The sequence below is a fragment of the Perna viridis genome, chromosome 10 (genome assembly GCF_037379345.1).
Source record: "Perna viridis isolate PV_CMFRI_1.1 ecotype Kerala chromosome 10, ASM3737934v1, whole genome shotgun sequence".
NCBI classification, from domain to species: domain Eukaryota; kingdom Metazoa; phylum Mollusca; class Bivalvia; order Mytilida; family Mytilidae; genus Perna; species Perna viridis.
In genome coordinates, this window is record NC_142454.1 from 40,077,167 (window position 1) to 40,090,115 (window position 12,949).

The 12,949-nt window shown below is 33.1% G+C and overlaps 1 protein-coding gene across 4 annotated transcripts in view; it reads left to right on the plus strand.

Annotated features, from left to right (window-relative positions):
* Positions 1-12,949, plus strand: part of LOC148605753 (cytoplasmic dynein 2 heavy chain 1-like) — a 73,366-nt gene that overhangs the window by 3,671 nt on the left and 56,746 nt on the right. For all 4 annotated transcript variants that reach the window (XM_088550927.1, XM_088550928.1, XM_088550930.1 and 1 more), the window contains exons 4-17: positions 205-450; positions 1,274-1,506; positions 2,339-2,587; positions 3,364-3,437; positions 4,660-4,819; positions 5,542-5,717; positions 6,250-6,445; positions 6,774-6,882; positions 7,630-7,877; positions 8,426-8,565; positions 9,082-9,316; positions 10,396-10,523; positions 11,312-11,555; positions 12,205-12,354. In XM_088550927.1, the coding sequence (XP_088407053.1) occupies positions 205-450; positions 1,274-1,506; positions 2,339-2,587; positions 3,364-3,437; positions 4,660-4,819; positions 5,542-5,717; positions 6,250-6,445; positions 6,774-6,882; positions 7,630-7,877; positions 8,426-8,565; positions 9,082-9,316; positions 10,396-10,523; positions 11,312-11,555; positions 12,205-12,354 (2,588 nt within the window). The remainder of the gene's footprint in view (positions 1-204; positions 451-1,273; positions 1,507-2,338; positions 2,588-3,363; positions 3,438-4,659; positions 4,820-5,541; positions 5,718-6,249; positions 6,446-6,773; positions 6,883-7,629; positions 7,878-8,425; positions 8,566-9,081; positions 9,317-10,395; positions 10,524-11,311; positions 11,556-12,204; positions 12,355-12,949) is intronic.

Consider the following 12,949-nt stretch of genomic DNA (forward strand, 5'->3'; position numbering starts at 1 on the left):
AGGAAACAGATTTGTTTTGCCTTTTAAATGGTGACTACAAATCATTCAAATTTTTGGGAATTACGAAAACATTGATAGTTTCAAGCTTATAGTAGTGTTTCTTGCTAACACTTAATTCTTTAAATAATGGTTTCCAACCATCAAGACCAAAGTGTTGTAAAGGCTTTTTATGGCAGATTCAAATGTATATTGTTGACTTTATAGATATATTGACTCCAGTAGATGAGTTTCAATACTGGGGGGACATGGCCAAGAGAGATGAGAGAGCAGCCACTTATTGTGACTTGTTCAAGCCAGTTTCCAAAGACTTTGGTGGTCTAGATGCCATGTCACTGCAAGATGTGATGGAGCTGGTTGATATTACCCAAGATGCACTTGATGATGTGTGGAAGTGTATTGAGTTTGACCCATACCCTGAACCTAGAATGAAACATTTGATGGATGTTATAGGTAACAAAAAATTGTACAAATTCTGTTGACTTTTGATTACTAGGCATTTTGTTTATAAGGTTTAACACATAATAATAATTTTAAATCTTGTTCTTTACACAAACACATTGAAAAGTACACAATCCTACAAAGTCTCTTCCACTTACCTGTCTATGTTTGATTCTCTCTTGACACTGTCTCATGTGGGAGATTTTTTATGTAAAAGCAAACTTTTTTTTTTATAAAAATTCAGTTCTTTAGTATTTTTCACAAAAACATTATAATATTAACCAAAAAACATCCCACAAATCTGACACATTTATATCGGGGATTTTAATTTTTTCATTGATTCTCTGGAAGTCTCCCCCTAATGTGCAATTGATACGATTTTATATTTATTTATTTAATAATTGGCAATTATTGGCTGTGCAGAAATGTATTAAGCTTTCCCAGAAGAAAGTCCCACACATTCTCCTCACCAAATGAAGTTCGCCCAAATCAACATGGAGGTGCACCATAAACAAACAATGAGCTTAGTTCATCATAGGCATAGCCTAAAATTATAGTATTACTCATTCAGCAACAATATTAAAAAACCTATCCTTCACAACGTTTTTAAAATTAAAGAAAAATAAAAGCGGTTCTAGTGCCTTATGGTTAATTAGAGAAACTATTCTGCTGCAAATGATTATACATGAATCACCAAAAATGTGAATCAGTTTGGTAAGCATGCTTTCTTACACTGTTGATTATTCATGTGCTACTTGTTGAAATAATTTAAACTGATTTGTCATTCTTGTTGTACATAGAGTTAATTAAAGAACTAATTTCTTGCTTAAAACAGGTGGATCTTTAGGTCGGTATATTCAGAGAAAACTTTCTGAAGAAGACCTTTGGGGAGGAAAGTTTGGCCCTGTAAAGGAATCTCTAAGGTCAGCAGTGGCTATATGTGAGAGGTGGCAAGGTGTTTGTGAGACTTTGACTACTCAGTTTTGGAAGAACTTCAAAGCTCATCCATGGAGAGGAGAGAGGTATTTTTCAGACAACCTGAAGAAGCTTGCTGAGAGGTTAAATGAGGTAAAGTTTGTCTTTATTTGGGGACATTTTCATGAGGTTATTTGATATGGAAAAATGCTCCCTTTATTTCAGTTAAAGTACATGCATTCCAGAATAACTTCTTTTAGTCTCAATTAAAAGAAAGCTTTTAAGTTATGTTTGGGATGAATTATGAAATGCATATTGCAGTTACTAGTATGAATAATGTATTGGATAAAAGTCCAACGCAAAAATTAACCATCCAAATTATCTGTAGAAAAGCCCTAAACTATAATACATGTAAATGCACACAAACATTTACATGTTAAATTTGAAAGTAGAATGAAAGTAGAGGACAGTACTCTGTATTTTGTATACCATGTAAAATTAAAAAAAAAAAACATAACAAATCTCATTTTGTATACCATGTAAGATTTAAAAAAAAACAAATTAGATTTCCAGTTGCTCTAAAGTTTGTTGAATTTCACTTTTTCAAATATGGATTTCACCATTACAACTCTTATCATACTGTATATATACTTTAAATTTTGGTAGATTTTTATTTTGTGTGTTGGTTTTCTAAAATGAAGTCTGTTCAAATGGACTATTTAAGGACGCTTACCCTACCGGTGCACCTGGTCCATGCACCCAGTTTTTAGTAGAGTCTGAGTTGCTCATTTGCTTTTGTTACTTTGTATGTATGATTTTGGTTACTTTATGTTCTTTGTTGTGTGTGTCTGTTTTCCATGTGTGGTCTTTGTCCCAGGATTGCATTCTTTTGATTACCGCTATAACCTTGGTTCCCCTGATTACTCTTTGTATACATGGCAATTGATGTGTTAATTGTTTAATTTTTGAATTCATTTAATTGTAGATTTTGACCCTGAGAATTGTACACGAACAGCAGATTAGACTTCTCAGTGGCCAAGAACAGAAAGAATTGAGAACCAATGAAGCTTTCACTTCCTTTCTTGGACTGAACCCACTGCAGTATAATCCTTATACTCAGCCACTATGGAATGCAGCAGTGGCTCAGTATGACAGAGTTATGGCCCCTGTTGAACAGAAAATTGCTGGAAAACTGAGGCAGCAGTTGAAAGGAATGGAAGGCTATCCCCAGCAGGTAATACTGTAACTGCTGAAAGTTTTATGGGATGGTTATGTTCACGAATTGCTGAGTAAATATTATGTGTGTGTGTAAATTTTGCAATCATACATCTTTTCATTTTAAATAGGAGAGGATATTTTGCCTTGTGGGTTATTTTTACAGATATTTTATTATCTCAAATGTAGTGAAAATAACTTTCTTATGAATATTTCTAAATTTACACTAATGATTTCTTAGAAAGCTATTTTTATAAGATGGAATTTTATTTTATAATAAGAAATTGAAAAGGGTGAATTGCCTAATATTTCTATTACTTTACTCTTAATTCTTCTTGAAATAACAGAGTTTGAAGTTTTGAAAAAAATGCAGCAAGCAGAAACTTAAGTATCATTTTGTATAAGAATCAGGCATTGGGTGGCACATCATAATTCTCAACTTGGTCTTTTTTGCCTAAAATATATTCAGTACTCTAGAAAACATCTAAAAAGCTATATAAATTTATCCTGAAGCATCTGTGACATAAGATATTTTTTGACGGCTTATAAAAGGAATAAGTGTGGGAAAATTTTCCCGCCATTTTTCCAGAGTGCATTTCACCTAAATTTTGCCTATCAGTATCTTACACAGGCAAACTTTACAAACACTTTGATGGTTATTTCTGGAAGTTTTCAGGTATAATAATACCAAATTCTAGATGTTCAAAATCTCTGAATCATGTAAATAAGATTTTTTTTTTAAATTTTACAATGGTGGAATTGTATTTTAGATTAATGCTCTTATATATTTTGCAGTTGTTAAGAGAATTCCAGAGGTATAAGGAGTTGATCAAAAGGCCTAACATTAACAAAGATATGGTGACTGAAAGGTATAGTCTATAGATCTTATTTTTAGGGATTTTAACTAGCACTGGGCTTTGCAGGGGCAGATCCTGGATTTTATGAAGAGGAGGTGTCATTACGAGAATCAGTGTAAAAGGAAAACAGGTTATGACCTGTTTAATGAATATGTATGAAAAATTGCCATAGTCAATACAATATTGAGCAAACAACGATAGTTTTTGGTTTGTTTTCTTTTTTCTTTGAAAAAGGGGGAGGTACGCCCATTACGCCTTCGCCTGGACCCCCTGCTGTAGACTATGACCCTCGAAATTTGATCATTTTTAGACTCTTATTGTACTTACCATACTTTATATTTACTTTAAATATTCACTTTCTTCTGGTAGAACTTTTATTAAGGTTTATCAATAAATGACCTTTAATATTTTTTATGAAATATTAGAATGGTTAGATGTTAGCAGGGAGGGGAGATAATGAAGGGAAAATATGTCAAAAGGAATTTAGAATATCTCGACATTGATATTTTTCATAAAGAGTTTTTAGTATGAGGTATTTTCTTGTACTTTCTCATAGTTTAAATCGAACATGAAGAAAGAAAAGAGGGAAAGTTCATTCCTTTTTGTTGTGTGATTATAAACTATTGTTATAAATTATAATTATAAAATTATCTACATAACCACTAAATATACATTTTGCTTATTGTTTATTTATGGATGTCATACATTCTTCATGTACACAGGCAAATGTGGCTACACATGATACTCATATGGCTTGCTTCATATGATTATCATATGAATCGAGCACCATATGATTATCATATGTTTCAGTGTACATATGATCATCGCATGATTATCGCATGATAATGATATGTTTTTCACAAACAAGCCAAAATTAACATATAAAAATCATATGATAATCATATAATTAGCATATGTTAAATATCATATGATTGTCATATGAATCGAGCACTATATGATCATCATATATAGCACATTTAGCTGTGTATGACATGTGAATGGAAATACATACTCTTTCAGATGATGTAAATATATTAATACTTTAACACATTTGTATAATAGATGTAAAAAAAGGTAGTTTGGGGAATCCTTCAAGGGAATATTTTGAAATTTCTGCTTTAAAATTTGGCATGGGCCTCCATGTCTTCTTGGCTCATGCCTTTTAGTTTTGGATACTAAGTTATTACTTCCCTTGTATTAAAAGATCTAAAATTCTTGTATTGTTACATTGTAGGGAAACTTTACTTGGTCAGTTGACAGTACAGATCAGAGAAGCAGAGGATGATTTCCAGAAAAAGACAGGCCAAAGAGCGGGAGGCAAGGGCATACCAAAGGGCAAAAACTTGCCAGAAGTTGTCAATGCTATTGTATTTGTCAGGCAAACTGAAGCCAGGGTAAGAAATACATAGGACAAATTTTAAATTATGATTTTTCTAAAACAGTTAAGACTGGGAATTAAAGATAAAAGCGATTTATTTAATTGATAGTATGGAGAACTTTTATAACATTAACTTATAACATGCAACTTAAAAGGAGAAATGAATTATCAGGTATTTAAACACAAGAGACAGAACTGAGTTTTATCCAATAAGAGGTGAAGGAAATGTTAGTTTTTGTTGCCCTCAACAAAGAGAAAATTGAAGGAAAATGACTTCTTTAACCTACTGACCACGTTATCAGTCATTTGGCCCAACAGACTTAACGGCACAGCCCAACCAAAATATAATTCTTTAGCCATATTATACTTGGGGGCAGGTTCAGGTGAGGGCGTAATGGGCGTATGCCCCCTTAAAAAAAAATCTATCGTAATTTGCCAAATATTGTATTGAATATGGCAATTTATCATATTTATTCATTAAACATGTCATAATCTGGTTTCTTTTTATACTGATTCTCATAATTACGCGCCCCCTTCATAAAATTCTGGATCCGTCCCTGATACTGACATAACTAAAATAAAGTTTGTTCTAGTTGAACATTAAGAATCAGCCTCAATGTCAATTCGTCATAACTGCTGAAATTTTATCAGCCAGGACTACATAACAGACCTATTGTTTTAAAGAGTTTTGATTAAGAGCAGGTTTGACTTACTAATTGTATGCTTTAAATTGAACAGTTGGAAGAGACAATGAAGACAGCTGAGACGTTGTTAGGAGATCTGGCTGGGTATAAAAAGTTCAAGAAAGATGGACATGACGTTTTAGAGGAAATGAGAACATGGAGAAATGAGTGTTTTGATGATTGGTCCAGAGATATTCTGGATCAGATCAATGATACAAAAAATCCTCTCAGGTTAGTGCTGATTCTTTCATGAATTTGAATTATTGGGGACATCTTGAGTTCATGACCATGAAAACATCATCGTGAAATTTTATGTAAGTGAAAATCAGGCAAGTTAAGAGACATTTTAATATTTCATCCGTGAGAGTGTTAGACCAAGAAATCTCAGATTCCCAAAGATGTTTAAATTTTCATATTCTTGCATTTTCTGGCAGTGGTTGTATTTTTTTTCTCACTTCTTAAATCTATTTTGAAATTAGTACACTAATTCTGAACCTCCTGCTTGCAACTATTTCTATGTATTAGAAAGATGTCATAAACATTTTATTGTGACTTCAGAGTTGTTGCATATTTAATTAGTCCCCTACCTGATTATATATGAAGTAGCATGAAGAGGTCTGTTACTTAGAAACAAAAAAAAATAGTATTTACTAGTGTTCTGTACATGATGAAAATACTGAATTTTACATTCAACTTTTTTGTCTATGGGTCATGTATTTATAGAATTTTCCATTTATTGAATGAATTAATTTTAATTTGTCAGTTTGGAGACCAGTGGGAGGTTAATGGAATTGAACCACAAAACAGGAAAGTTACATGTGAACTATGGTGATAGATTGGTGACCTTGATGAGAGAGGTCAGACAGCTAGGGTCAATGGGGTTTGCTGTTCCAGCAAAGATACAACATGTCTCCAATACTGCTCAGAAGTTCTATAGACATGGGGTTGTACTGAAACAGGTATCTAAGCATGAACAAAATACCCTATGCAAATACTTCCCACAAATATCGGCAAAAAATACTGAATCATCAAAAATAGGACAATACAGGGAGAGCAAAATCTAAGCACATGACCTAAACATGAAAACAAGAAGCAGACGACAATCTGCATACACATGTAAAAAAACATAACAAAATAAACATAAAGATGGCTGACCAAAGTACAATGTATTTCTGAGGCTATGTTCAACTTCCAATCAATACAAATAAAATTCTGAATTCATAAAGCTTTTTGAAGGAGTGACCTTTTCTGTACTTGTTTGGTTCATATACATTTTTCTTGCCTTAGGTTGCTCACTTCTACAACACTATAGAACAACAGATGATTCACAGTCAGAAAGCCATGATGTTGGAGTCGGCTCTGGCCTTTGAGAAACTTGTCAAGAACCCAAGATCAGGTAACTGATAATATAATGTGTATAGATTTATATCATAAGGTTTTTAGCTTAATTTTATTCCAAGGTATCATAATAAAATTTGAACTTAGAAATTTGTTTTTAAAAGTTTTTAACAAACTTGCTTTGTATAAAGGGAGTTTAAGTTTAAAGGACTGCGATAATCTGAGCATGTTTTTTTGCTTTAGTTGTCTTGTACTAGCATGCTTGTTTTAAGTGTGAGAGGTCATGGGTTAGAACTGTTGCCGTATCATACCCAAAATTTGAAATTGATAGTCATTGTCTTGCCTCCAGTCACCTGTAAAAAAGAGAAAGAGTGAGGACTTTTTTGCTTGTAGCAGAATAATGTATCTGAGTGGGACAGCATGTCTACATGTCGGTTGTTGCTTCTGTTATGTTGCATGTCAGATTCAGTGTGTCAGATTAGAATAACACAGGGTTCTTCAATTGATATAAACATTTTTGTCCTTTAATTCATGAAATATCTGCCATAGGAAGTTCAACTTTTATCATTTACTCTAAACATATTAGTTTTGAAGATTCTGTTAAGTGATCATATTCCTGGATTTTTAAAGAATGATAAATGTTTTAAAGTGATAGAAATCAGATGCTAGGGGTAGTATTTTTTTGCGCCCTTTTGTCAACCACAAAAATAGCAAAAATAAATATGCCGCGAAAATTAACTCATATACAGTAATTGATTCTTTGAAAAGGTCAAAAATAAAACAATGTGATGTATATCTTTTACAGGAAGTAAAAACAAGGGAGATAATATAGAAATAACATGGGATAATCCTGAAGAACTTGATAACTATATCAAAAAATTACAGAAAGCTGCCGAGAGACTGACAACTGAGAATAGGAGACTGAGAAAATCTCACTTTACTATCAGTGAGAAAGTTTGTCAGATGATGAACATTGATTTATTGAGACAGCAACAGAAATGGAAGGATAGTTTGATGGACATTAGACATTTGATGGCTGGTCTTGTGCAACAAGTAATGTTTACACTTAAAAATTATTGCAATGGTTTAATTATTGCAAAGGCTTGATTACTGCAATGTAACAAGGTTATTATTGCCAATACTGAAACATGTATGAGTATTTCCCTCACTAACAGACTGTATCAGAATGAATGTATTAGAACTGCAAAATATTTTAATGGATCACTGTTACTATAAAATCTGCCTTACTCCTACACTGGTCTATACTTAATGTTACTTTACTAGACTCTTCAACCATTATTATTTACATTCTAAAATCTGTGAACAGCATAGTATATAAGTGAAATTAGTAAATATAGTAGAGATGTCAATTTTTGATGTACCTGATGACTCTGGAAAAGATTCTGTCTCTTAAGTGATTTAACATACAATTAGAGAGCTTGGGAATTCTTGTTTGTCTCAAACAAGAAAGGACAACATGGCACCATTTAATCTTGGCTCGTCAACAACACTGATTTCATTTAGACTTGAAAACATATTTCTTTCCCTGGGATTTAAGTCATTGTCTTTTTTTATATTACATTTATTAATATTGTTTTTAGGGATTCTCCCCAGAGAACATGAAGCCATGGAAAGCCCACTGGGATAGACAGTTATATAAAGCCCTTGAACATCAATATCAGATGGGACTAGAGGCTCTGAATGAAAACCTCCCAGAGATCAAAGTTGAGCTTACGTACAGGTAATGTTTCTTCAGATAAAAATACAAAACTTATCTAAACCTACCCTGAGTTAACCAGAAACCTATTTTAATCAAATATCTTCTGAAGTCTATGAATGTCAGTTTCAAATAAGACATTTTTAGGCCTTTATTTATCAGTTTAAATGCACTTTTGAACCCATATATTACCAAAAACATGTAGCTACCTAAATTGAACAAAACCTGCGGACTAGAACAAGAATGCAGACAAAACACAAGTAAACTACAAGAAAAAGCAGAAAAATGAACAACCAAGACTCTGCTAAAAACTGGAGTATGGACCAGGTGCACTTGTAACAACTTTCCAAAGTTTAAAAAAAAAAATCATTGATCCATTATCATCTGGAAACCCTCAGGAGACAGGCAGACATACAACTTTTTGGAGGATATCACATAATACCATGCCACTTTGTGTGGTGGGGTATAAAAATAAAATTGCATGACAGAAACAATTCTCAGAACACATTGTAACCTTAAAATGATTCCTTTCTTTTATAGACAACAACAGCTTCAGTTCAGACCACCATTTGAAGAGATCAAAGCCAAATACTTCAGGGAGATGAAGAGATTTATCAGTATCCCTAACCACTTCAAGGGAGTGAGTGAGGATGCCCCTTCCTCTGCTCTTATCTTCCCAGCAATCATTGACAGAAATGCTGAGGGATTTATCACATGCTACAAGAAAGCGGAAGTACTGTTCCGAAGGCTTGATGAAGCCCAGGACCAGTTCAAGGTAACATTATAAACAGACGGAATTTACATTAGATATTTACAATACTTCAGAGTACATGTTTATAGCTTGATATCTTGACAGGAACTTTTCGTGTTTTAAAGTAGCTAAAGATGTTTATATGACAATGCAATTTATTTTATTAGCAGACAAAGTAGCTTGGACTTTAAAATTAATCTTGGCAGGAACTTAATTAGCTAAGTAGCTGTAGATGTTCATGTTGATATAACAATGTATTTAAAAAAATAAAAAAAACAATTATTTTAGCTGTATACTAATGTTTGCTTTTATCAATGAGTGGGTGATATTGGAATTACCATGTTCATCCATCACTCATTCCATCCATTTGAATTTTTGTCGCAGTTGTCGGCTTCCAATGAATAAGTAGTTTTCAAATTTGGTGTCAGGGTTTATATAGACAAGGCACATGTCGTAATTGATTTTTAATTTTCCAATATCAACTTCCTGCTTTATGGGACTTAGTCATTTTCCACTTAATTGAATGCTAAAGAAAATTTTTCATCACAAAAATCTCAGCTTTCAGTGGAGGATTGATTTCAAATTTGGTATGTACATTTGTACCGGGTAGTTTTATATTGATAAGGCATATGTTGTTAGCAATTCATGTCATATTCCTGTGCAAGTGATGTTATGCATAGCACAACAGTGTGTGCAACTTTATGTTGCAGTGGTGAAAAATTGGAAGAATAATAACTTACCACATTAGGAATCTTTCAAATGAGAATTATTACTGTAAATCAATATAATTTCGCATATGCTTATTTTTTTGCAATTTAAGGAAGTCAGTCCAATTGTGCAGTGATATAATCGCACATCTAAGTCTCCCTCAGAAATTTGTTCTATTTTAAAGAGAATTATCTGTGGTGACTTATTTTTTTCAGATTTACTTGCTTACAAAATGAGTAAAACTTAATTGCTTGCGAAAATATGTTGGTTAACAGAAGTTTATCAGAGTACTTGAGTACTCGTGAATATTATGACCCAGTGCTCGAGTAATAGACTTCATATATTTTGCCATCCCTATTTTTATACAATGCTTAACTAAATATTTTGCTTTACAGAACTGGGTGGTCCTAGGAGCACTGGATCTTGATCAGTTTGTTGAAGACAATCTTACACAACTCTCAGACTGGGAGAAAAACTTCAAGGCTCTTAAAGTTAGAGGGAGAGATGCTGAAAAACTGCCCAAGTAAGTACTCATATGTGTTTTTTAATGGTGTTCAACTTATTAATGAATTATATTATAATTACACATCCCTGAAATTGTTTGTATGATTTTTGAAGAAGAGAATTTAGTTAGGTGTTAATGATGTAAAATGTGTACACAGTATGAAAAATTTATATTAATATTAGCGGTAATTTTTGTTGTTTGTGTTAGTGGATGTCGACTAGAAACATTAATGATTATTCCTAGCAATTTTTTCTTAAGGAGTTAGACCTAGGGTAACGGAAATAACTCTTGAAATCGGTGATGTGTTTGTATCATATTCAATTTCACCAAAACCTTTCAAGCTTTCCTTTGAAACAGAATGAACAGAATGAAATTAGTCCAAGTTACGTAGATGTTTTCATGAGATGGATATCAAATGCTGAATACAAATGCTTCAGTAATTTATAAGAGTTTTGTCCCTTACCCTAGGTTTACCTCCTTAATATACTGTAAAAGTAATTTTCACTTTTTTTCAAAATGTACATAAAAGCTCAAAAAATAGTACTCACAAAATTGATTTTTAACACCATGAAACAGTTATCATTTTTTGAAACCGCCGAAATTGATTACCTGGAATATGTTCACATGGCAGAATCTGCGAAAATTAATATATTAACTGTATTTATTGTGTGTTTGCATTTACAGGTTCCTTGTTAACCAATTCTTCACTTACATGTAGTAAATGAGTCTTATTTCATTTTTAAACATCTCAAATTACAGTCAGTTCAATAATAAATCGATTAATCAGTTATTTTGCATTGTAACAGTCAGATCAAGATTGACTGTATAACAGTCAACACAACTCCTGTTAAGGCAGTAATTGATGACCACATTCAGCGACTGTTTGATGCTCTACTGAACTCTCTGAGGAAGTCAATTACAACAGAGGTCAACACCATTGACACATTCCTCAAGGAGGCCATGGAGACCCTCTCCAAACGACCTCAGAGTGTAGAGGAGATAGGAGAAGCTAATGCTAAACATGCTGAGTTCTTGAAGACCAAGAGAGAGGTAAGTTCTGAGTCTGACCCAGGCACTTTAAGGCCTTTGAAATTACTTAAAAGAAAAATCTTCTATGACACCTTGATATTTAAATTAGAAATATTGTAAGACTACTTTTTGTCTCCTGATTAGGCTTTTTTCACCTTTGATGGCACACAACCAATTTTTCATCAGCACAGTTTGAGTTGATAATGACATGTCACCAGTGAATTGGTCAATTTCGAATCCAAATATATTTTTGCAAGTTCAATGTGATTATATTGTAAAAGATTGTTGAGAGTTTTAAAATACATGTATTAATAAAAAAAAATGTCAGATAAAATCAATAAGTGAAATGTTGCTTTTTGAAAACATACCCCTTCCTTGGTTTATACTTCAAATGTCTCAGCAGTTGCAAGTTTGTTGTATATGTATATTTTTTGTGGCAGTTACTTATTGAAACCTTGTTGTCACAGTAATAGAGAACTGTAAAGAAATGTGATGTTTCAATGCATTGCAAAAATGTGATCGGAATGTTATTGTATGCAACAGAACTGAAGCAGATTTTTTACATTACAAACATATAAATAGGATTTTGTTGAAAGGCAAAATAATCAACACATGCAAAATTTACAGTATTGAAACGATACATCTGATGACCAATATTTCATTTTAACAGGTGAAGCCATTGTTTGAGAAAGCAGAGGCCAAGAACAAACTACTGAGGTCTGTAGCTGGTGGTGGTGTAGACTCACTGAACCAACTGCAGGCTTTCTGGGATAAATTTGAGTTGATGATGGAAAGTCACCAGCTGATGGTCAAAGAACAGGTTGGTAGTATAGCATATTCTGGGAAAGCGTCTTTTTTTTTTTTTTTTTTTTTTTTTTTGTTGAGGGTGGTGGTGCTTAGCTAGTTTCTGACAGGAGTGAAGAATGAATGGCCAATAGATACAGATTTGTGAATCCTGTGGTTTGATTTTTTTGTTGTTGTTTTGGGAGGGGGTGACGATGGACTCACCTAACTGAATCCAATCTTTCTGGATCAAGTTTGACTAGATGATTGAAAGTCCCCAGCTAATGGTCAAAGAGCAGGTAATCACTTGAGCAATTGAGAGTTTTTTGTTGCTGTTTTTTATGGGGCCCAGTGGTGGCACTGAACCAACAATAGACTTTCCAAGAAAATCTTGAGTTGATGATGGAAAGTCAGCAACTTATGGTCAAAGAACAGGTTAGTAGTGAAGCATAATCTGGGAAAGCTTTTTTTTTTGGGGGGGGGAGGGGGTGCTTAGCTAGTTTCTGATAGGAGTGAAGAATGAATGGCCAATAAAAACAGTATAAATATGGCTATATTGTTGTGTGCTGATAATTGTTACTGCTCAGTACCAAAGGCAAGTGATAATATTTCCACAAATCAAACTCAAAATT